This window comes from Cnephaeus nilssonii, assembly GCF_951640355.1.
Source record: "Cnephaeus nilssonii genome assembly, chromosome: 16".
Classification (NCBI taxonomy): Eukaryota; Metazoa; Chordata; class Mammalia; order Chiroptera; family Vespertilionidae; genus Cnephaeus; species Cnephaeus nilssonii.
Window position 1 is genome coordinate 36,026,659 of NC_137087.1, and position 26,429 is coordinate 36,053,087.

The window sequence follows — 26,429 nt, forward strand, 5'->3', positions numbered from 1 at the left end:
ATTTTAAGTATTTCAGGACTTGAAAACCTATCCTATCAGTAGAAGGGAAGTGGAGAGGGGGAGGAAGGAGGAAGTTTACTATATATTCCTTCAGGTTTCCTGTATTCGGCACTAAAACTGACATTAACTTTTTTTTTTTCATTAACTAAACTGCTCATAAGCTGAACATAGGTTTCATGCGATATTATAGTCTATCATCTTGAAGAGCAGGCTTTATTCGAGAGCTAGAAATTATCAAAAAATTATCTATGTCATTTAGGTAAACTTCCCTAAAACATATACTTATTTTTCTATAAGCCATATTTTGGGAATAAAGTAAACTGAAAAATTGGGATGAGAGAGAGGTCTTGAATCTCTGGATTATTGTTGACTTTTACAAAACAAATTAGACGTTTTCATCTTACTGCCATAGAGACACAACACTACCTCAGAAAGCCAAGCTGTTTTAACAATAAATAAACAAACAAACAAATAAATAAATAAATCCCAAACCAAAAAATCAATGTACAGTCTGGGTAAAATATATTTTAAGCATCTTCAAAAGGGCCAAGTTGTATAGTTGAGTCTCAAATATCATGCTTTTGTAGATTTTTTAATGAGTTTTCCAATAAATGCATTATGCACTGCATAAAGCATGTATGTGTATTTTAGTGCCTAAATTCTAGTACAAGCTTGTTTGAGGGTTGCAGAAGACCTTTTGACTAGAAATGTATGACCCAGCTTTCTGCCTCCAGAAATGAAACGCTGAGAAGAAAATTTTATAATGTCAGCAACATAATAAAACAAATTGTCATGTATTTTATCCTTTGATCTTGAGAAAGTTACTGTTAGACAATTTCCCTGCTCATTAAAAAAAAATCTGGTTATTTCTTTTAAAAATTGTTTGCTTCTCACACAGTGTAAAATATGACAGATATAAAATATATGAGTAATAGTACAATTTTGCAAAACTCTAAAACCAATATCTCAATTTTTAAAAATATATTTTTTTATTGATTTCACAGAGGAAGGAAGAGGGAGAGATAAAACATCAATGATGAGAGAGAATCATTAATCAGCTGCCTCCTGCATGCCTCCTACTGGGCATCTAGCTGCAAGCAGAGGATGTGTTCTGACCAGGAATTGAACCATGATTTCCTGGTTCATAGGTTGATGCTAACCTCTGAATCACACTGAATGGGCCCCATAGCACAATTAGGAAAACTTCTGAATTGAAGGTATACTGGTGTGTGTGTGTCAAAGGTAACTGATGTGCGAAGTTCACATTTTAAAAATATTCTAGAATCACCTGCTCACTCAGTACAGTGTGAATGGATCTTAAATCATTTATTAAGATACACTTAAGGGCTTTAGAATCCATATCTACACAGTACTACTTTTCTCACACAATATGTGCCTTAAGGTTCTATACATAGTTCAGTAAATATGCCTGGATTTGATATTTCTTGAAACACTTTATCTAGATAAACTATAGTAATATTTTAAATTTTATCAATAACAATAAAGAGAACTGGCAAGTTTAGTAGCTGCCTTACATTCACAAGTGAATCAAAGATCTTTTTAAACAAACATATTTTTTTAAAAAATATATTTTTATTGATTTCAGAGAGAAAGGGAGAGGGAGAGAGAGATAGAAGCATCGATGATTAGAATCATTGATTGGCTGCCTTCTGCATGCCCCCTACTGGGGATTGAGCCTGCAACCTGGGCATGTGCCCTGACCAGGAATTGAACAGTGACCTCCTGGTTCATAGGTGGATGCTCAACCACTGAGCCACGCCAGCCGGGCTAAACAAACATCTTGATAGTTACCTAGTCTTGGTCAAAATCAAGATAGCCTTTATTTGTAAACTGATAGCAAAATGTTTAGCAGTGTGTTGGTAAACCGGTTCTCGAGAAAGAAAAAAATAAAAGGCTTGATTTTAGCATTTGCCAATTTTGGTGGTGTAAAACTGCCCCATTGACAACTGATAAATGTTTTTGCTGAAGTTGTTTTTGCCAAAGGAACATCCACATGTGAACCTCTAAACCCACACACATACACACACCATTCTATACAAATGTACAGACTTCCACCCCTCTTACTACTTAAAGGGGCCTGAGAGGAAGAGTGTCTCCTGGGGCATGAGATGGACAGGACCGCCTCAGAGCACACAGCTGAGAAGAGAGATCTCTGTCCGACATAACGCGGATCCTCTACTTCAGAAGAGACTGATTTTGAAGCATCACATTTTGACTGAAGTGGAGAATCAACAGCTTTAGTGTTTCCCCTGGAAGGATTGGGGCCATGGTGAAGTCCATTGAGCAAAAACATGACTACAGAGCTCTTCAGAAACATTACCCATGGCAACAACCGTCATCATCACCATAAAATGGCTGCATCCAGTTGAGTGGCCCACAGACCAAGAGTCCAAGATGCAGACAGAATCCAGTCCTTTAACTGTTTCTGCTTCTCCATCTGAGGCCACCAGCGTTATGATGCTTTCCTTAGCATTAATTCAATCTGGGAAAATTTTAATCTTCGTGCAATATCCAGGGAACTCTCACCATTCTGAGGAGAAAAGAAATGATCGTTTCTTAAGAGTCCAGCCAACAGTTCAGACTGATTGACTCTCAGGCTTGGCAAAGACTTTAAATGTTATTCAGATCTAACAGTAATAGGATAACTTAATGTTTAATAGGATGATTAATTTTGTTGTTTACATCAGAAGCCATTAACTTAATTCCACACAAGGCTGAAGTTAGAAGATCATGAGCTGGGGAACTTCAGGCCATGGGGCCAGTTTCTTACCTTATTTCTTATCGTGGGGTCTGCCTGGGCTTCAAGGAGCAGAGGGATAAGGGTCTGGTTTTTCATTTCGCAGGCATAATACAACGCCGTGCAGCCGTACTGAAACACAAAGGACCAACATGCAGCTCACCCATCGGACTCTACAGACCGCAGCATGAGGCTTCTTAGCCAGTGCTCTTCTCATTTCGTAGTATACAACTAAGCAAAACAGTTTGCAACCATCTATATGCAATGGTATTTCTTGTTCTTAAAGTCTTTTCTGCCCCAGTATGTACATTAATAATGTTCTATAAGCCATCAATACCTTCCTTTCTCATTTTCTGTTCAAACTGAAAAAAAAAATGCAACTTATAAAAGGCGAATGCTGAATTATCCCAAAATTTCTTGGGATATTTTCTGTACGCCTGGCCAATCAGCATTGTGATCATGTGACCTTCTCTTCCCTGAGAGTCTCCATATCGGCCACTTTGCAGATATCATCCTCTATGGTTTTTTATTTTTGAAAATTCCACAGTCTGTGGCCCTTGCTCATATTTCTACAGCTCACCTGCAAGACCAGTGTAGTTTGACATAGAAATCCCCCATACTTGGTTGGTTGTAGATTATATTATGTATTATAAACTAATGGATCTATCTCGTTGGCACTAATTTAAAACACTAACTACAGGTTAAAAGAAATGTATAGCTGGGACATTTGTGCTAAAAATTTTTGCCTTTCAAAGCCAAACAACCATGGTTTTGGTAAGTGAAGAAATAATATCCTTGACTATCAAGATTATCAGGATTAATCTTGGATCTTTTTCCCTAGAAACTCCTCTAAGATCATAGGAAATAATACTGTGAGCTCATATTTTTTTAAGTTATGGCATGAAGAATGCAAGATCTGGCTCTGAATTTTTCCATGTGAAATAAAGGAAGTCTAAAAGATGCAATACACTGCATTACTTGGAGTTGGAAATTGGATCTTAATATACAAGTAGTTTTTTAAAAATGTAAATGGTAAAATATGTGCATGTATGTGCATATATGTATGAGCATGCACAGGAATATAATTATCTAGAGATAGAGACAGGCATAGATAACTAGAGAGAAATTTTGTTCATGAGCAAAATTTTAAACATTTTAAATTACCTTTTACTTAATTTTAATGACATCTTAATATATTTCAAAGTTATCTAAGAAAATGATGATTCACAGTAGTAGTCCATCCAAATTAATCAAAAAATTATATTTGAAATAAAAGGAAAAGCATACATTTCATCAACTTTCTCTTTCTCTCTCTCTCTCTCTCTCTCTCTCTCTTTCTTTCTCTTCACACACACACACACACACACACACACACACACACAGAGAGAGAGAGAGAGAGAGAGAGAGAGAGAGAGAGAGAGAGAAAGAGAGGGAGAGAACTACCTCCATTTAAACATGATACCAATATAACCCAAACTAAAAATATGTAAATGATTAATATAAACAGGGATGGGGACATTTTATCTATCACCGAACATAGAATCCTATCTATAAAATCCTATCTATAAAACAGTAATATGCAAATCATCACTCTGCTACACTCACAAGCCACGCCCACCGGCCACGCCCACTGGCCAATCAGAAAGGGAATATGCAAATACACCTAACCAAGATGGCTGCAGCCTCGGAGAGCAGTTGTTGGAACTGGGATATTGGAGCCGAAGATCAGAGGGGAAGATCGGAGCCAGCGGGGGTCCCCCACAGGTGATCAGAGCCAGCTGGGGTCCCCTGCAGACGATCGGAGCCAGCTGGGGGTCCCTGTCCAGGGCCCAAGCCTCAGCCAGAGGCTTGCGGCATTGGCTGGGGGTGGAGCTGGGCCACTGGAACCAGCTGGGGTCCCCTGCGGTGATTGGAGCCAGCTGGGGGGTCCCTGACCAGGGCCCAAGCCTCAAAGAGAAGCTTGAGGCCTTGGCCTTGGATGGAGCGGGGGATAGAGCCATCTGGGGGTCCCTGCCCAGGGGCCGAGCCTCAAACAGAGGCTTGCGGCATTGGATGGGGGCGGAGCGGGGAGATCAGAGCCAGCTGGGGGTCCTGCCCAGAGCCCAAGCCTTGGCCAGAGGCTTACAGCCTTGGCCGTTGGGGTGGAGCCTGGTGATGGGAGCCTGGCGATCAGAGCCAGCTGGGGTCCCCTGAGGGCGATCGGAGTCAGCTGGGGGTCCCTGCCCAGAGCCCAAGCCTCTGCCAGAGGCTTTAGGCCTTGGCTGGGGGTGGAGCCCACGAGCGGAGCCAGCTGGGGGTCCCTGCCCAGGGCCCAAGCCTCAGCCAGAGGCTTTAGGCCTTGGCTTGGGGTGGAGCCCTCCAGCGGAGCCAGCTGGGGTCCCTTGCAGGTGATCCGAGCCAGCTGGGGGTCCCTGCCCAGAGCCCAAGCCTCTGCCAGAGGCTTGCGGCCTTGGCCGCTGGGGCGGAGCCTGGCAATCAGAGCAAGCTGGGGTCCCCTGTGGGCAATCGGAGCTAGCTGGGGGTCCCTGCCCAGAGCCCAAGCCTAGAGGCTTGCAGCCTTGGCCGTGGGTGGAGCCGGGCGATAGAGCCAGCTGTGGGTGTCTGTGGGCAATTGGAACCAGCTGGGGGTCCCTGCCCAGGGCCCGAGCCTCAAACAGAGGCTTGCGGCCTTGGCTGGGGGTAGAGCAGGGCGATCAGAGCCAGCTGGGGGTCCCTGCCCAGGGCTGGAGGCTTTAGGTCTTGGCAGGGGTGGAGCCGGAGATCACAGGAGATAGGTGTGAACTACAGAGGAAATACCTTTTCTGACCACTCATTGGCTAAGCTCCCTGTATGCCACTGGTAATATTCTTAGTAACTTGGGTATAAGAATCCAAAAAAGTGATCTAGGGCTTTTCCACCACACTCCTGGAGAAAAAAATGAAGGTCCACTGCTGGAGGGCTAAGAAATGTCATAACCTGCCCTACACGGTTTGGCTCAGTGGATAATGTCTAGGTTTGCCAACCACAGAGTCCAGGTTAGATTCTGATCAAGGGCATGTACATAAGTTGCAGGCTCCTCCCTGGCTGGGGCCCAGGTCAGGGCTCAGGAAGGAGGCAAGCAATCTAGGTATTCCTCTCACTTTGATGTTTCTCTAGGTCTTTCCCTTTCTCTTTCACATTCTCTAAAAGTCAATGGAAACATATACTCAGGTGAGGATAAAAAAAAAAAAAAAAAGAAAGAAAGAAATGTCATCCTATCTAATAAAAGAGTACTATGCAGATTGATCATCACTGCAACACACAATATAGCTGCCCCCATGTGGTCAAAGATCCTGCCCCCATGTGGACACAAGATGGCAACCACAAGATGGCCAGCAGGAGAGGGCAGTTGGGAGGCACCCGGCCTGCAAGGGAGGGCAGTTGAGATGGACCAGGCCTGCAAGGGAGGGCAGTTGGAGGTGATCAACCCTGCAGGAGAGGGCAGTTAGGGGTAACCAGGCCGGCAGAGGAGGGAAGTTGGGGGCAAACAGGCTGGCAGCAGAGTGGTTAGGGGGTGATCAGGCTGGCAGGCAGAAGCGGTTAGGGGCAATCAGGAAGGCAGGCAGGCAAGCAGTTGGGAGCCAGCAGTCCTGGATTGTGAGAGGGATGTCCGACTGCCCTCAAGGCAGTCGGACATCCCTTGAGGGGTCCCAGATTGGAGAGGGTACAGGCTGGGCTGAGGGACAACCCCCCTCCGTGCACGAATTTCGTGCACTGGGCCTCTAGTAGTAGTATATATAGATATGTACAATATAAATTAGGGGTCATAAACAGAATACTGGTTATTTTTAAATCCAGTTTTGACTGGCCTACTTTTTCAGTAAAGAACTAGAAATAAAAAATGTCATTCAATCAATATAAGCAAATAAAACTCCTTACAAATAATTTTTTGAAACACTTCTGATCATGTAAGGGAGGAAGATGAGTTCAAGGTTGCAGTTGTAAACGGTGAAAGCAAAACCTATTATTAGGGGGAAGTTAGCTGAGGCTGCTCCTGTTGTTATCACTGCTCTTACCATCATTTGGATTTTTCCTTGACCCTTGCCCTTAGTTTTCTTTAGCTCACAGGTGGGGACTCTCTTTCCTGATTGGGATCTTGGCTTCAGTAGCAGCTGCTAACGTTCATTGAGCACGTATCACGTTCAGGCACTCTGCTAAGTGCTTTACATGAGTCAGCCTGTAACTTATCTATATGTTCATGTTACAGAGAAGGAAACAGAACGTCTAGGAAGTTTATAACTTGCCAAAATGCACACAGGTAAAAAGTGGCAAGCCTGGGTTTACATGAAGGCATTCTGACTCCAGCCTCTTAACTATCAAGGAGGGATTTTGTTATCAGAGCCTTCATCTTCCTTAACTTCTCACAAATGGTGGAGCAGCTTTTTTTTTTTTTTTTTTAATGTTCTGTATTCAATAAAGATGTTATTCCCACGAGTTTAGTGGCAGTATATAAACAACCTCAAGATCACCTAACTGGCAGTGGGAAAAAAAAAAAAAGAAGAAATGCCAAAGTGTCAAGGAAAATAAAGCAAGCAACTTAATATATAACAAGTACACTACCTACAAATACCATTTTGAATATTATTTCACAGTGACTAAAATTACAAACTTACGCAGTCTGCAGCATTAACGTCCACACCAGCATCAAGGAGCATTCGGACAAGAGTCTCATTCTGCTTTGTCTTGGATACCTATGACAAATGGCAAGTACAAGAGGTTTTTTACAAACTTTTTCTTCATCTTATGTCTGGATTATTTCAATTAATAGGCTTCATTTTAATCCCAATACCCCCTATGTGCCTATGTACTATTGATTGATTGATTTGGCTACCTTCCTTCTTGCTTTATTCTTTAATCACAGCATCGCTTTTATGTTGGAAATGTCACTTATAGAATACAAGCCAAGAGCTTATTCTGTTATTATTCCTTTACTTCTCACTGGCACAGCAAACCTTGATGGATCATGCTACTGATTTCCTACTCACTGACTCTTTGCTCTCACAAGTGTACTCACCATGAGGAAATATCCAATGAGCAGGACAGGCATTAAGAGGATAATGAGTAGATAATCAAAGAAGGTAAATCTTTTCTTCACAGCATAATGCAGGCAGGTTCTCTCTTTCTAAAAATTAAGAAAAAAAAACACCTCTTCGTGAATAAATATTTCATTTTAAATTTCCTGTTTTCAGATTACCCTATCAAAAATTAGTGTGTGCTTTTTGTTCTTATGGTATCCGGGCCACCTTTATTCTGTTGAGTATATCCGATTAATAAACCCAGGTTTCCATTGATTAGAACAGAGTACTAGTACAGTCTAAAGAAAAAGCTGGGGGAGGGCCACAGAAAGAGAACAGGTGAAATGTACATTTTATAAATCATCAAAATATGGATTTTCATACTCATTTTAATTTTTTGGAGAAAATATGTTCAGATATAAACATAAGACTAAATTCAATATGGAAATCCTAATCACCATTAGTATATATACAGTTATTCATTCTGTGGTTTGTTAATGAACAAATCTTAACCACATGGCAATTTTTCTGTTTCTACATGCATACAGGCAGTGCTAGAAGAATGGAAGTAACTCAATTTAATTCTTCAAGTACATAAATATTTATCAGGTGATAGACATAAGTTTCTAGGGATTGTGAGGAATGTTAAGCCTCGGGCCTCATAATCAACAAAGGGAGACAGAAACATGGCCACGTAAGTACAATGCGGAACAGGCTGTTGTGATTGGAAAATCAACCAAGTCAATAAGAGGGAAAGCCAGAGAGAAAAAGAGTGGTTAACTTCCACTTGGGGGAGGCACTGTTCTTAAATAACACTTTTTGTTTTTCTAACATAGAAGTATGTGTGTTCTCTGTAAAAGTTTTGTAAATGAGGCAAGAAGATAATAATAGAATGAAGCAAAGTCACCCATTAACAAACAGCCCAGAGTTAATTGTTGACATTCTGCTGTATTTCCTTCCCATCTTTTAAAATGCATATAGGTTGATTTTTTAAAATGTAAGTTCTTACAGCATCTGCAACATTTTATATGCTTTTTTTCAATTAACATTTAGAATATGTGCATCTTCCCATGCCATTTAATGTTTTCAAACATATAACTGTAAAGGCTGTTTGGCTTTTAATTGAATAGAACTACTCTAATTTATTTAGCTAAACCCTACTCATTGGGCATTTGAGTGAGTCTTTAACTTTTGATTTTTTATAAAAATAAGACTACTTGAACATCCTCATTCACAAATATTTGTCAACATTTCTAAATTTATCTTTAGCATAAGTTTCTAAAAATGTGATTCCTGGCATAAAAGGTATTAGTGCTTTTCATATTGTGCTACTAAATTGTGCTCCAGTAAAATGATAATGATTTAAGCTTTCTTCCTGATCAACACTTGATTTTCGTTTCTAATCTGGGTCAATCTCACAGGCCAAAATACATCTATATCTGTACCTATATCTGTATCTGTTATCTATCTTTACTCTTTAATTTGCTTTCCATAGAATGGATGTTCTCTATTAAGCATATGAATCTATATCACCAGCAGAGCTTTTTGTAATTTTTTAAGTCCTTTATTTGGTACTTCTGAAAATAACTCATATAGATAAAGAAATGAGAAAGCACTGGTTAAAACTGTTAATGTACAAAAAATAGCATTTGGTAAAAATAAAAAAGATTAAACACTTAAAATGCATGAAAGTATTTTTAAAATAGAAGATGCAAACCAGACACTTATTCTGATAAAATCTCTGTTAACCGAAGGTATCCACTAAAGTCCTTTCCACAATATTTATAAACAAGAGGATCCCAGGAGGCTGGCTCAGGTTCTCTGCGAAACGGAAATAAAGGTGCCTCCTCAGCCCTGTCCCTGAGTTGGCAAACATCTCCCTCCCTCAGCTTCCTAATAGTAAATCTCCTGAGAGAGGATGTGACTCATTGACATCTGTCTTCACCACCCCCTCACAACTCCACACACCTGGTTCTTCAGCTGGGAGATCATGTCATACTCTACTAAGCTACAGATCAGTAGATCGGTTAGATTGAGCACAGGCATGACGTTGAAACCAAACAAACAAACAAAATAGTAAGCACAAACAAGAAAGCCCAGTATGATTTCTTTTTCTGATAGTGCATTATTACTCCAAATGGCTGATCTTTAAACTGACAGAAGGGGCAAGTGGGGCCCTACAGGCTGTTTTCCCTCATTGAATATACCTGAGTGGAGACAGGGCATTCATAATTATTACCAACAATGACTTTCTATGTTTACTCAGAGGACTTTAAAGGCTGCCTTTACTATAATGCAGACACTGAAACCTCCAAAGAGGCTCTCAAAGGATATTCACAGCCTTAGACACACATTCTGCTCTTCCTTCACTGAAGACTCCACATCAGCTAATATTGCATCTTCCAGGCCTTTCTATGTGGCTTCCAGTAACCTCTGGCTCATGAGCTTATTTGTCTTTGGCAAATTTTTCACTAGCGTTCTTCTATACTATACACAAACTATAGGATCTTCTGGAGATCAGTACATTGACATAGAAAGTAAAAACCCAACGAAACTAATGAAATATTGACCAGCAGGTCAATATCCCACCCCGCACTCCTGCCCCAGGAAATTTTTCCCATTACCCCTGTAATAGTGAGGAGGCAGAGTTGGGATAGAAGGAGGGGCAAGGAAAAACATGGGGAGGAGAAAGAAAAGAAAGGAAGCTCTAGCCAGACATATGAATGAACCATTATCTTCCTTTTCAGAAGTCCTAAGAACATAATTAACCACAAAATATGCCTGATAATTGAACTTTATTTCGCTTTCTAGGCTAATAAAATATCCTCAGTATGTGTCAGTCTCTCTAAAGCAGTGGTTCCCAACCTTTCTTTGGCCATGCCCCACCTAAGCATCTCTGAAATCCTGATGTCCTCTCTGTGACATATAATTCTTATTATTCAAAAAGTGAGCTCCTATTCCCGTGGAGGAAGCCTAGAAGGCCATTAACTTGGTCTAAACAAGCTTCCAAAGAACATGGCGTCCATGAAAAAGAAAAAGAAAAGAACGAAAGGACAGTTGAAGGACTGAGGAAGAAATCACTAAGAAATTATTTTAAAAATAATAATAATAATATGAAGTGATATGAAAAATAGCCAATAACATTTCAAAACATATAATAGAGAATTAAAATGCATAAATATGTCACAACATATATTTATATACCTCATATGAGGCCCCTCGAATCATAAGAAATGCAAAAAATTCACTGTTAATAACTCATTCTCGAATTGCCCCCCTTAAAAATCAAATTGCCCCCCCTCTGGGGCATGTGCCCCACATTGGGAACCACTGCTCTAAAGTAAGGTAAAAAAGAAATTGTTGGTGTCAGGAGCTACAAGCATCAGAAAATGACATTCACTGCTCCATCCATGCTAAGAGTAAGTACCAGAGGCAACTACTTCTCCACTGCTGCGTCATGGCCTCACCTGGTTTTTGAGGTTCACATCAGCATTTCTCCTTAAAAGGAAGGAAACGATTCTCAGGTGCCCTCGCCTGCAGGCGCAGATCAGGGGAGTGTCTCCATTAAAGCCATCTTGAATGTTGATGTACTTGCTGTCCTCCCTCACCCACCGCCACACTTGACCAAAGTCGTTCTGATAGGCTGCCTGGCAGATAGGCTGAGGAGAGATAAACAAAAACAGATTTTGAAATATAAGTATAATTAAACCGCAGATTTCCTAAATTGCATGGCACACAGAAATGTACAAACTTCTGTACCCTCCCCCCACCAATAAAGGGAAAGATTTGACAATAAGGGTACACATTCCCACGGGACATCATATAAAGCCTCCTCTACTTGGGCTCCTCAAAATTCTTACTGGGACTTAACTAAAGCAAGAAAAGGAAAGGACAGAACATCCAGTAGAAAAGTGCTGGTTGGCAAGCTAAGAATGAGAAAGAGAAGGGGGGCTGTCCCTTTGGGTTGAAGGAATAGTATGAATTCTGTTGGCCTCTAAAATTCTTAAAACTTGGAGAAACTCGGGCTGTAGAGGAAACCAGTGAGAATTTGGAAACTTACCATGATACTTCCATCCCCAAACACAATCGGAACCCTCCTGCCCATCCTCACTGCCAAAGCACTAGTTCTGATCATAATTCTCACCAGATCTATTGCAAACCGGTCATTATTTGGCCTTAGTTCTTAGCCTTACACATTCAGCTCCAACCCATCCTCCAAAAACAGCAAATCTTTCGAGATTCTTTAGGGACTCAACATTTGTTCTAGACATACAAGTGATTTGTTGCATGCATTGAAAAACCGCTTAAAAAATTCTATGCTGTTATAAATTCTCAGTCTCCACTAGGGGGCAGTTCAGTGTCATAAAAGCACTGACCATTCAGAGATCAGTTTTTATAGAGTGAGAAGGCAGAAGACAGAATACAAAGGCGTGCATACATGGTCTATGAAGAATTAGAGGATGTGATTGGAGAGGAATTTGTGGTAAATTTGGCAGTGAAAGCTAAGAGGGAACTTGCAAGTGAACAGGAGTAGCAGAATATGGCCATCATTCTGCACATTTGTAGGCAAAGTGATGTTGTTGACTGGTTATAAGTACAGGCTCTAGAAGCAAATTTCTGAGTTCCAATCTCAATTTGCCCATGTAACAGTTATTTGGACAACTTACTTAAACTTCCTATGTTCAGTTTCTTTCGGAATTTAATAGTTACATCTTCTTTATCAGGTTACAGAAAGTTTTAAAGGTGATTGTGTAGATGAAGCACTTCACTCAGATCTGACCCAATAAACCCTCAATTAATGTTAGCCACACTAATAATTATCAAAACACAAGGACCCAGTGCTGATGGGCAGGGGTGGTTATGAAAGAGTAGATAATTGCCCAAAGAGAGTGAAGAGGTGATAGTCTAGAGAACAAAAATGGATGCATGTGCCTTACTAAACAGAATGACAACTCTGGATCTAAGGCCAAAGCCAGGGAAGAAGAAGAGAGATTTGGAGGAGAGAGAACTTTACATTTGTTGATATTTTTGCCAGAAAGGCTGAGGTTTCATCTTCATTCTTTACTAGTATGCTAATATGTACTTATCCTAAATAAATAAGCATAGACAACTCTGTAAATAGCAATTATGTTTACATAGATGAATGGGTTAATAAAGTAGGAGAGAAAATTGTGACAAAGGTAGAAGATGCTCTTTAGCATGATGGGGGATATTTAGGAAAATCATAATGAAAGTGTCTACATGAGATGCATAAAAATATAAAATTGTTTGAAGCATCAGGTTGTAGAAACACATTAAGAAGCTACAGTGGGCTAAGCCTGCAGTATACGTTTGTTATACATTAAAGCTATTTCCTTTTTGAAAGGTGACTTAGTACCACATTATAATTTGTAAAATTACTTATAATATACAAGGGAAGACTCAAAACACCAATTGGGGTGGAAGTCCAGGTGCTCTTTTTGAATATAGAATGCCAAAAATTTGCTAGATGTAGAGAGAGAACGAACTGGTGAGACTGTGAAGGGAGGCAATCCTTTTTCCAATTAGCTTGCATTCCGTTTTCCTATATCGTAGAATGAGTTCTCCTCAACTCTACCAGCTCTCCTGATAAGCCCTGCTCAACCTAAATTGCACTCTCTGGACACTGTATATTTCAAAACAATACCTCTCTTCTTTGAGCTATGTTCCTTTTGCTTATAGTAGCATCTAAAAAACAGACCCATTCCCAAAGATTGATATTAAGGGTGTGTGTGTGCATGTGCACGTACATGTATGTTATGTGTGTTTCATGTATGCATATGCACGTTGGGTGTTGGACGGTATATCCCTCTGCTCCCAATAACCATATCATTAGAACTTCTCAAAGTTTAAAAGGATACATCATTATGATATGATTTTCCAGACATTCTCTTTAAAGCCTATATCCCCAGCTGACAGTGTCAAGCATCTACAGAAGATTCTATAGGTCTGCTAAGCACAAATTCCTAAGAATGTACCTCATTGGAACCTGGATTTAGTTTACCCCATTCTTTTCACTAAGGGAAAAGAACAGTAGTATATCCTAGTAGAGAGGAATACTGGAAGAATGGCAGTGGTTAAGACCAACTCCTTTTTGGAGTATGACACCCCTGTTGAGATAGCAAGTAGAAAAAGAACTTAGTATGCTCATCAGTGATGTAAGCAGAATTCTCCTGAATATAAAAACATAGTTCTCATATCCCAGCCCCTGATCTCTAGCCAGTAAGTACTTTTTAGCTGCATAACCCTGGGCAAGCTACTTAAACTATCTTTGCCTTATTTTTTTTTATTTGTAAAATAAGGACAATAATAGTGACCAACTTATATGGCTGTTTTATGAACTGTATTGATACATATAAAGTGTTTAGAACATGGCCAGGTATATAACGTCCTCATTACATGTTTGTAAACTTACCAACATGTTGTAAATAATATGAACATAAATATGTGTGATAAGGGTTTAAATGAATCACCCTGTTTAAAAGTCCAGCTTACACAGCTGAGGCTGATTATGCCAAGCCAGGTTCTCTCACTGAGCTCCAAGCATATCCTGTATTGCAGATATTAGGCCTAACTCTGGGATGCTCCCTTGTTCTCTCCATCTTTTTTTAAAATATATTTTTATTGATTTCAAAGAGGAAGGGAGAGGGAGACCGCAGCATCAATGATGAGAGAGAATTATTGATCAGCTGCTTCCTGCATACCCCACACTGGGGATTGAGCCCACAACCCATGCATGTTTCCTGGAAGGGAATTGAACTATGACCTCCAGGTTCATAGGTCGATGCTCAATCACTGAGCCAGACAGGCCTGCCTCTCCTTCTTTCTTAAAAAAATTGAAAACAGTATAAATGCCAATTGGTGGATGAATGGATAAAAAAAATGTGGTTCTCTCTCTCTCTCTCTCTCTCTCTCTCTCTCTCTCTCTCTCTCACACACACACACACACACACACACACACACACACACACACACACGGGAATAATAGCCATAAAAAGAAGGGAATCTTGCCATTTATGACAATGTGGCTGGACACTGAGGGCATTATGCTAAGTGCAATAAGTCAGATAGGAAAAGATAAATACTGTCTGATCTCACCTATATATGGAATATTAAAACAAAACAAACAAAGAACTGGAGCACATGAATATGGAGAACAGATTGGTGGTTATCTGAGGTCAAAGGTACAAGTTTCTAGTTATAAAATGAATAAGTCCTGAGGATGTAATGTACAGCATGGTGAATATAGTTAAAAACACTGAATTGTATATTTGAAAGCTGATAGGAGGATGGATCTTGAAAGTTCTTGTCATAAGAAAAAAAATTGTAACTATGTATGGTGATGGATGTTAACTGGACGTATTATGTTGATAATTTTGCAACATATACAAATATTGAATCATTACATCGTATTCCCGAAATTAATCTAGGTCAATTATATCTCAATTTAAAAAATATTATCATCATGTGTATATATCATATATATATATATATCATATATATGTAATATATATGATATACATATATGTATATTATCACTATTAGCAATTCAAGGTTCTGAAGGGTAGCAGAATATTCAATTCAAAATACAACTCTCAGCATAAAGATTATTTTGACCTAAGGCAATTGAGAAGAAGCTGATACAAGGAAAGCTCTCCACTCTACCCCCATTTAGCTAAAAGTAGGACATAAATTTGTGAAGGTGTTCCCCCCTTCCCTCTTTAAGAAGAAGACAATAGTAACTCTTGTTAACCCAGAGAAGGTGCCATCTACATAATAAAATTTACCAAGTAGCCCTTATCTTCCATTAGCTTCCCTATATATGTGTCTTCCCATAACTTATCACTCCCAGAAACTCAGTCTGTTTCCTTTGTCTTGCAACTAAAAATTTATTATTTCGTTAAGATGCTATATGAGCCCAAGTTCTAACCACACGTTGAGTTACTCATCTCGTATAAATGCATGATGCAGGTGTTCATAAACTCCTATTTGTTTTTCTGCTGTCAGTCTATTTAACAGGGCCCCAGCCAATGCACCTAAGATGAGTAAATCAAAAAAGCATTTTTCCTCCCCTACAGCTTTAACACACACACACACACACACACACACACACACACACACACACACAAACCCCACGGTAAGTCTGTGTGTCCAATCTCAAAGAGCTGCTCACACTCTAAGTGGGAAGTTGAACTTTACAAAAAGTTTAAATAAAAGTGGATGTGTCAGGGCAGTACAGAACCAGGGAATGGGGCAGGACTGGATGTTTCTTGCCTTGTTCTTATTTAATGGTTCACACTCTTTATAGGAAATGCAGGGTGACTGGTACAGGGTGAATGAGAGACTGGCACATGCACATGAGTAGGCAATGTTTAAATATTTGAGAGATTACTCCAGAGCTTCGCAGCCTTTTTAAAATTATGGATGGGAGAGTGCACAGAGGGTTCACCCCAGACCTTCTGGGTCAGAATACCAGAAGGAGAGGCTAAGCTTGTTCGTTTTCCTTTTTCCATTCACATGTAACTCCCAAATGCAACTGGGACAAGCAAACTAAGTTTTCTTCCAATCCAGAAGAACCCATTTCCCTTCAGCATTTTTCATCCATCACCGAAGTCAGATTCTAATTCTGGACATAAAACAGGAAGGAGGAGGAGGAGGAGGAGGAGGAGGAGGAGGAGGAGGAGGAGGAGGAGGAGGAGGAGTTGATATTAAGGGTAATCCTGAAAATTGAAAAATTATTTTCCAAAAAGGTAAACAATTTTTTCCTGGAAATGACTGAGTTGGCAGGTGTTTCACGTTTTTAAAGTAGACAGTGTACAGCCTTAAATGGGAGAGCCTAAAATCCATTTCCACTTGTCAAACTGAGATGCACGGCAGCATTTATTTTAGTATTACCTTAGACTGTTTTTGGTTCAATATTAATTATGAGCTTTGATTAGTTACCTATGACCATCTAGGTAAATCAGGGTTTCTCTCTCTCACTCTGTGTGCGTATGTGTGTGTGTGTGTGTGTGTGTGTGTGTGTGTGTGTGGCTGTTGTATTTGTTTTAAAATATCATAGTAAATTCCAAGCTGCTTTGTCCTCAATAGATCTGAAAAGTGAAGCATATATTTCACTTCTGGGCATATTCTCATTGATACTTATAAGTGATTCAACATGTCTTGCCCTGCCTTGCCTTGACTCAACCACTTGCCAAATCAACACACAATCAACAAACAACTGCATTGCTCATGCAGAATTCTTTTTTTAAATGTAAGTATTTCCAGGGCCTAGACTACAGTTAACTATCCACTGGCTATGCACAGAGTGGTATGTGGGCCAACAAAAGCATCCGTGAGCTGATATGTATAATCTTAGGTCCCATGGGCCTCACCCAGAGCTGCAGAATAAGAATGCGCATTTGAAACAAAATCTTGAGGTGATCGGTGCACATTAAAATTTGAGAAACACTAGCCTAGATCACTGTGGTGGTAAACTGATCACCTACATCAGTGCCACCTGGATGCTCTTGTAAAAGTAGGTTTCTGACACTACCACAGACAGGGAAACACTCGTGGGGAGGAGGCACTTGAAACTGCATTTGAAACAATTTTCTCTCGCTGACATTTAGGCAATCTAAAGCATGAGTTACTTGAGTGTTTACAAGTGTTGTCATTTTCACCAGACCAAAGTCACTGGGCAAGACATACCTAGAATTATAAACTAATCAAAGAACATGTTGACTATAGAAAAGTAAACACACACACAACACACACACACACACACACACACACACACACACACACAACTGGCTTTAGAAACTGCAAATGGGGAGAAACTGCCTTTAGTACTACAAGAACCACCCAATGAGGTTCTGTTGAGCATCTGTAATGAAATGCAGACTAACCGGTTGATGTGTTAGAGGGAGCAAATAGTGAATAATAATGCCATCGCGTCTCTTGTACTTGTTGAGGCATTACTCACTTGCACTCCTTTGAAATGTAGTTAAAAATTAATTTGATTCTGATAGGCTACTTTCAATACAGGCAAAAGCATTTTTTGGATCCATCGGATGTGAAAAGAAAGAACTAAAAGAGTATATTTGAAAATATATTGTTTTTTATTTCTCTTCTATACAGAGAAAGTCTTCATTAACAATTACTAGAGGTGAATTTCCTTTCAAATACCAAGCTGAAAGGCGGTACTCTGTATATGCATTTCCATAAGAGAACCAGACTATCTTTTGTATGTTTAAGAAAATCCAGTTAGGTACAATTTTCACTTTTCCTCAGGATGTTTGATGTCACAATAGGACAACTCAAACTCCATTTTGCAAGGTCCAAATTACCCCTGCAAACATGTGTATTCACGAAATGTATGTTGTATTCCTCTTTACTTATATGTAGCTAACATTTTAGAATTACACGAACAGTTTGCCCTAAAATATTTAAAACATCAGAAAGATGAACACACAGGACTTTGTTTTGACATGATGCGCTCACATAAAGTTCAACAGAAGAAAAGGAGACAGATTAACAGGGACAGGAAGTTAGTTACATTCGAAAAACATGAGCAGTTTTTAACACCTTTGGAGTCTTATTTTCAGAAAGATTACCTCAGAGTATAGGATCCCCATGCTGGTCTCTCACAGACTTACTTCACCCCCACAGCTTCTCGAATCTTCCGTAGGTATTCCTGATTAACATCCAAATGCTTCCCAGCAGAGAGAAAGGTCCCAGAAGTCTAGGTCAGTGGCAAACCCTTTCTTTCCACACCTGTGAGTGCATTTCCAGCGACACAGACAGCAACACCACCTTCTAGAGGGCCCAACCCAATGAAACAAAAGCATTAGTTACCCGGTAATGACCCACGCTGTGCATCATCTAAAGTTACAAGCCTGAGAAACCGGTTTCTGAGTCACATCTGCTCTGCCCCGGGTAGCAAGTGGGAAGAAGAAGCAAATTGAGGAGGAAAGGAAGCTTCTCACATTGGCAGGAAGGACATGGAGTTCAAAATAGGGTACTGTGTTTAGGACATTTCCTCAATGAAATCTGGTTTTCAGAGGCTATTGCGAAAGGCTAGAGACCGGCAAACTCGCTTGTTAGAACCATATGTCAGCCATAGGCCTTGACTTTCATGAAAAAGAATCTTCAAAACTCTGGCTATGGTTTATTTGCTCTCTTTAAGTACAGAGAAGTTTATTTTTTCTTGATGTTGTTGATTAATATAAACTACTTAAAATAATATATTAAGGTCAATTTATAAGCTATTGTACACATATTATTTTATTTTATTATGCTTGATATACATAAATTATTATTATTTTATATTTCTATAAAAATATATTATTTTCTATACATAAATGTGTCCATAATCACTTTCAAGGGGATCTTTGAGTCAAGTTTCAACCCAAATTGAAAACACTAAACTCTTTGAAGAATCAATCCATTAACATCCTAGTTAATTAAATTATTGTAAAAGGTTTAAATTACATTATAGCATTACTATATTTAAGTTTTGTTTTTAAGCACTTCAATTCTAAGCCTAACAGGGAATATTTTCCCAGCTAATTAAATGGTCTTGCAAATCTGGTAAATTATACTAACATAATAAATATTAAGTTGTCTTAAACATTTTAATGCTATTCACAAATTTAGCCAAATTATTTTATAATATTCAATTTAAAAATTGTAAGTCTACAAATCAATTACTCTATTATACATTTTAAATGGAATTACCAGTTCACTTGGTCAAACATGGTAACATGCCAAATCCCTTAAACATTGTAAACATTTTCTATATTAATATCAGATACTCACACATCTTCTCTGAACTTAGCTCAGTCATCACAAAACGTTAAACTTTCCCAGATTTAAAATACCCACACATACCCATGAAAGAAACAGTTCAGTCATTCCAAGCAAATTGATGTGGTTGATGCAATTAGTTAAGGTTCTTTAGTGGCCAAGATCAAGGACCAGGATTCTAGTCCTGAGCCTATTCAGGGAAATTCTTCCTCCGCCACTGATCACATGTGAATCATCTCTTATTGTTATAACAAGAATTACCTACTTTACTATGGACTTGGACTTGGGGCCAACCTGGTAGGAGTTTAAGAGTTTGGTAGTCTGATGGAAACGGAAGGCTGCAATATCCTCGAAGATTGCAGTTGACTTCCTCATTGGCTTGCTTTTCTTTGAATTTCTTTAGTTTCTTAAAACATTTAAGTGTCTTTTCCATAGACTTAAACATTGTTATTTCCATCAGGTCCATCACTTTCTTATGCAAATCTTTCATAACCCCTTTTAGTTTCTTTTGTAACCTCTTTTAACTAGCGTGTGCGGCAGACTCTTCGCTCTCACAACCTCTCTGCTAAGGTTGCTGCTAGCTTCCTTCTCCAAGCTCTTTCTCTCTGACGGAACTCAGGTTTCTTTAATTTCCTATCAGGACCACAACTCACCTAATTGGATTCGACAAATCTCTCTTCGCTGCATCTTGAAGGTTAGCAAAATATGCCATTTTAAAAAGGCCTTTTTGGTATAAAGATTACGTTGAATTGGTTATTTTTGAAAAATTGTAGACACACAAGAGAGTCTCTGAAAATAGAGTGAAATTCAACCTGTTGTAAGGGATATTTAAATTTATAAAAGAAATCTCCCTTTGTAAAGGCGTCTCCTGTCTGTACCAGGAGGAGAAGGGTGACTCAAAATCTCTGGAAACTCTTATGATATGGTGGTATTTAACCCCTGTTATTAATTAACTGGAAAGGAACAAAGGAGGGTCAAATAAATGTATGCTCGATGAGGTCTGGGTGACTGGGTCACACCTGGGAACAGGTCATTGCTCAGAGTAGACATGGTGACTGCAAGCATGGGAAGATATGAGACATCAGCTCCTGAACAAAGGAGTTCCCCCCTCTCTCTCTTGCTGCTCGCACCTGACTCCTGGCATGTGGAGCTCTTACACTCTGCACTGGGCCCCACACATAATGGACTAATGAACTGGAACTAATCTGATGCTGTACTGAACTCAACTGCACCATGGAAGAGGAACTCTGGACGCTGGCTTTGCTTATAGGTCTGCTGAATCCCTAGCTGTTCCTTTTCCAGGACAGGTTTAAGGGAAATGGGACTTTAGAAACCCAGGGACGGATGTAATTCCACTGAAATAAAGCTTTCTACCACATCTCATCTTCCCGTGGGGGCCTCCAGGAAATGCTTATTTCAGTGGCACCTCAAGAGTCCCAACTCCCACTAGCAACAGAGTGAGGCAATCCATGAAATTCTCCAATAACATTATCAGTGGAGAAGCATTAGACCCTGCATAACAAACTTGATCCTTACTGGCTGTACTTTTCCTAGTAACCTCCATAACTGCCCCTCCCCAACATCTTTCTTTTTTCTTGAGCTCAAAATGGTATTTCAAGTGGTGGCTTTGGCCACTTCAGGGAGTTTTACTCAGTTTTCCTGGGTATCTCCCATGTTTACATGAGTTATAGATGTTATTCAACTTCTGTTTGTTTTTCTCTTGTTAATCTTTTATTATGGGATGGGGAACCTCAATCAAGAGCCTGGAAGGGCATAGGAAAAATTATCTTTTCTCCCCTAAAATGTGGTTCTAAAAGCACAATGCTCATTATGATTATGAAAGGTGAACTCTTTCAATGTAGGGTTGACTCTAAAAACAAACCAATCAAAAAACAATTGACTCATTGCAATTGGTAAAACCCTTATATTTAACTCTAAACCAGTGAGTCCTTACCCAGAGATGATTTTGCCCCCAGGTAGGGCTGCCAGATTCAGCAAATAAAAATACAAGATGTTCAGTTAAATTTGAATTTTAAATAAATTTCTGAAATATTGCATGGGATATACTTATAGTAAAAAAAAATTATGTGTTGTTTGACTGAAATTAAAAATATTTGGCGATGTCCGGAGACATTTCTGACTGCCACAACTTGCATCTAGGAAGTAGAAGCCAAAGATGCTGCAAAACATCCTGCAGTGTACAGACAGCCTCTCGCAGCAAAGAGTTATTCTGCCCAAAATAGTGCTGCAGCAGAGAAACCACAGTCTAGGCCCGTGGTCGGCAAACTGCGGCTCGCGAGCCACATGCGGCTCTTTGGCCCCTTGAGTGTGGCTCTTCCACAAAATACCACGGCCTGGGCGAGTCTATTTTGAAGAAGTGGCGTTAGAAGAAGTTTAAGTTTAAAAAATTTGGCTCTCAAAAGAAATTTGTCGTTGTCCTGTTGATATTTGGCTCTGTTGACTAATGAGTTTGCCGACCACTGTGCCAACAGTACAATTAAAGGTGAAGGAAGAGAACTTGATAAATCCATAGTTTTAGAATAAAATACGTTTGCAGAGGAGAAAAATAAATCTTTCCGTCTACCCTCTAGGTGCTTGGCCGGGGCTCTGTAACAAAAGACAGGGGTTGAGTGTGGGGTCTAAGGTTTCGCAGGCTTGCTCTTTATTGGTGAATTTAAAACATAACAGTGGGAATTTTAAGTGCAGGAAGAGAGAAAAACAAGTTGCCCAAATGGTCAGTTATTGAACTCAGACAAGATCCTTAAACACCGGAGCCTCACTGGAGTGAGGCGGACTGGCTCTTTATCTGGTGATGTGGCTGGCAATGTGGTTATTCCAGATGCCATCTCTGAAGTAGATGTCCCTTTGAAGTGAAGCCTCAGCAGTCAAAGCTTAAGTCAGGTACTTGCATTCCCAAGAAGAAAGAGAAAGAGAAAAAGAAAAGGAAGAACTTTCAGGGCTTACACTGCCCATGCCTGCTTCCTTGGTTCCTCTTCTGACACACTGAAAATCTCCCTCTTGCCCAAACATCCCTCGCGGAGAGCTCTCCACTGCTTGTGAAATATTGTACTCCCCAACTCATGGATTGCTTTTCCTTGAATAAAGGACATCAAATTCATTACTAAGTCGTTTTATTTTTATCACTTGACAGCTATTATCTTTAGGGTCTAAACACATATCTCTACATTTTGTTCTGTGATGCCACACCAGCGGTCTGTAAGCTCAATCTCCCCTCACTCCCCACTGGCCTCTTGTTAGGTTCTCTCATTAGGAAGCACTCAAGGGAGGCCTCAAGGCTGAGGCCTGAGAAAGAAACCTACTCATTTCCACAGGGGTGCTGATCCTATCAGCATAAGCTTAGACTCCAGAAGCAGCAATTGGTCTGCTTTTGGTTTTGTTTTCCCCACTACGGGAACCAGCCTAATCATCTCCTTCAGAGACAGGCGCTGTCAGCAGCTGTCTCCTTCCCACAATGCAACTTGATGCAAACCCTCCGCGGACCTCCTGAAGTAGGAGCAAGCAGACAATGGCCCCCTTCAAGGCCTGCTTCCCAAGAACTTCAGGGTCCTTCCTCAAGCTCTTAGATTCTGAATACCCCAACCTCTGCTCTGTGTTCCCCAGTCCTAGAGGTGGCAGCTGCTCCAGCAATTCTCTCCTTGGTTTTCCCTCTGTGTCTATTCACCCCTTCAGTACCCACTTAACCAATTCCTTAAATTAAAATAACTAGTTACAAAAAAAAAAAAATACCCAGTATTGTTTTTGTTACTGGACTGTGACTGAGATGATACTCCAGAGATGTTTAGAAGCTATAAATAGCAGGAATTCTCAATCTGATATAAGATATGTGGGAAATGGCAAAGGGGGGGTAACATGCATGTGGGATATTTGGTGGATTTTTGATAGCTTTGTCAACCAAAATTAATTTTAGACTGTAATAAAGAATAAAAGTATATATTTGAGCAAAATGAGCTACAGCCAGGGAGACACAAATTCAGGTAACAGTATAAATTGTGTTCCACCAACAAAAGAGAAGTCAACTTTTATAGAGAATTTTTCCATCTACAGTTCCCATTTTAGTCCATCAGAAATCTCATTATATTAAAGAGATTTCTAAATTGTACAGTTTTGGTGGGTCTAAATTATACTGTTCTGATGGCCAGCATAGTTGCAAATGATGGTATAACATGCATAGCTCTGAGTGGATGGGGTAGGTCTTGGTCCATTGGTTGAAAGATGAAACCAGGGCTTCACCGCAGTGGCTGACTACAGGGTAAATAAGTGGACATAGTGCGGGAAGCCGAGAGTTCAGCCTGAGGTTCATCCCTGTATTCAGAGCATGTGAGGAGCCATTGTCAGCAAATGGCTGCTAGCCTCTTCTTATTCATACAATTTGGGCCTTTGGTTTACCATGGAGAGTCCATTTCAGCAGGTAAACTCCTTGTCAAGGTTCACATCAAATGACTCTTTTTTCTTGGGGTCCACACCTTGCACCAAAACGCAGAACACTGGAAGAGAGGTAGGACTAGGAGAGGGTTGGTGAGAGATGATCTGTCACGGTCTGCATCAGTTATGTTTACGGACACATCTGTAACACAACTAAGTGGACATATCCAACAGGAAGGTTGTTATATGGTTCTGGAATTTTAAAGTAAAAGTTCTAGAAATAAAGATTTTGAGAGTCATTAACATATAGACCAGTAGTCTTTAATGTAAAAAAATGAGACAGTTTAGATATCTTATTAAAGTTTTCTATTTTCTTCTACAACCTGTATCAACTTCTTTTTTTAAAATATTTTTTTACTGATTTCAGAGAAGGGAGAGGGAGAGAGATAGAAACATCAATGTGAGAATCATTGATCAACTGCCTCCTGCACACCCCAAACTGGGGATCGAGCCTACAACCCAGATATATGCCCTGACTGGGAATCAAACCGTGACCTTCTGGTTAATGTGCAACCACTGAGCAACACTGGCTGGGCTGTATCAACTTCTTTTTTTTAATATATATTTTTAAATATATTTTTATTGATTTCAGAGAGAAAGGGAGAAGGAGTGGGAGAGGGAAACATCATTGATCGGCTGCCACCTGCATGCCCCCTACTGGGGATGGAGCCCACAACCCAGCCATGTGCCCTTGATTGGAATCAAACCCAGGACCCTTCAGTCCGTAGGCCGATGCTCTGTCCACTGAGCCAAACCAGCTAGGGCTGTATCAACTTCTTGATTGCATAGAGATATTTCTTCTTTAAATAACACAAGGACTTCTTTTTTCATTTTATACCTTTAATTGCTATCTCATCCAAAAGTACTTTTGCTAATCAGAATATTTGTGTTTGTGAGTTTTATACATTGGAATCCTATTGTCTCTCTTTCTGTAACTCTCTGGCAAGTGAATTCTTCTTATATCATTTGTTCACTTAAAATTAAGCCCGTCATTCAGAGGTTAAATTGTAATCATAGTTATTATATTTGTATTAATGTAGGATCTTTATTCTCAAGACATAAAACATCTTGTCAAATTTGAAATGAATTTTGAATTTCTATTAAATAAGACATTTATGGTAATGGAGGAAGAAATGAGGCCAACCTACTCTTAAAATTAAATATATATATATATATATATATATATATATATATATATATATATATATTGGTGGCACTGTAAGTTTAAATTTAAAATAGGTCATTTAATTGTTTAGCACTTATGCAACACTTAATTCCATGGTGTGTTCCATTTCTGTGTCATCCTTCATGCACTTGCAGAATTAGTTATCATGCTGCCTTAATGGAAACACAGGGGACACTGAATATCATGCTCACAGTCTCATAGTCACTGAAATGCTATGATTTATGTTTTCTAATTTTTTGAGATACTTTATTGTATCTGAGGCAAGGGAGTTTATTTATATTTCTTAGTAAAAACAGAAACGATAACTAGGAAGTAGCTATATTTACTGACAAGTCCTGTTACATTGGATGACTGTTTCGGAATAGAGCCACCTACTTCTGCAAATTGTCCACTGTCTCTTCTCTCCAGTGACTCAGGAATCTGCTGGGTCACTTACCTTGTGAGCCTCTTTCGATTTTGCAATAAAACCAGTTTCACAGTGTGAGACAAGCTACATCTTCAGAGTATGTTTACTACTCTGACCTCGGACACAGGATGCCGTCCATTTTACACCTTGAACTACAATTTTCTTTTACTCCCAGTGCCTTTTAAAGGTTAAAGAGAGGTGATTTATGTCTACTTCCTTGTGGGGCTTAAATGTTCATGGCATTACATTTCACTCCAAGCCTATGAAATACAGTCTCAAGTTTGTATATAGTCTCAAGGTTTTGTTTGTTTGTTTTGTTCTATTTTATAATATAGTTTATTTTGTTTCTGTTTGTTTGTTTGTTTGTTTTTTAATTAAGGTGTTGCTAAGTTCACAGCTGTCAGTCTTTGGGTGGCCAGATTCCAATACTTCCTCTTTGGAAATTGATTAACTTTCCCAGTTCTTGGTAATGCCCAGACCTTTTCAGCCAACCAATCATCATAGACTAAGGCAGGGTCCAAGGTTATAGTACCATATACCACTCTATCAAATCAAAACATTCCTTCTTTTTTCCTATCAATCTCCACTTCACCAAAACAAGTGAACAGAACTATTTACTGACCTGAAATAAACCATTCCATCATGTTGATGTTTTAAAATCACTTTGAGAGTAGTAAGAGTGGCAGCATCTAAAGTCTTAAAAACCATAAACCAGTGCTATTCATAACCAACCATTTTAAAAGGCACTTAGCACTCTAACTTATGGCAGTTTTATTCCATGTTCTTAGCTTCCTTTCC

At 39.6% G+C, this 26,429-nt stretch overlaps 1 protein-coding gene across 1 annotated transcript; it reads right to left on the reverse strand.

Moving 5' to 3' along the window:
- Positions 1–1,045: 1,045 nt before the first annotated feature.
- ANKRD22 (ankyrin repeat domain 22) lies at positions 1,046–18,609 on the reverse strand. The gene is made up of 6 exons (XM_079792927.1): positions 18,405–18,609; positions 11,259–11,450; positions 7,791–7,898; positions 7,390–7,467; positions 2,792–2,890; positions 1,046–2,551 (listed from the first exon to the last, which is right to left on the reverse strand). Exons 1-6 carry the CDS (start codon positions 18,423–18,425, stop codon positions 2,474–2,476), a joined length of 576 nt encoding a protein of 191 aa, XP_079649053.1. The 5' UTR covers positions 18,426–18,609; the 3' UTR covers positions 1,046–2,473.
- Positions 18,610–26,429: the final 7,820 nt, after the last annotated feature.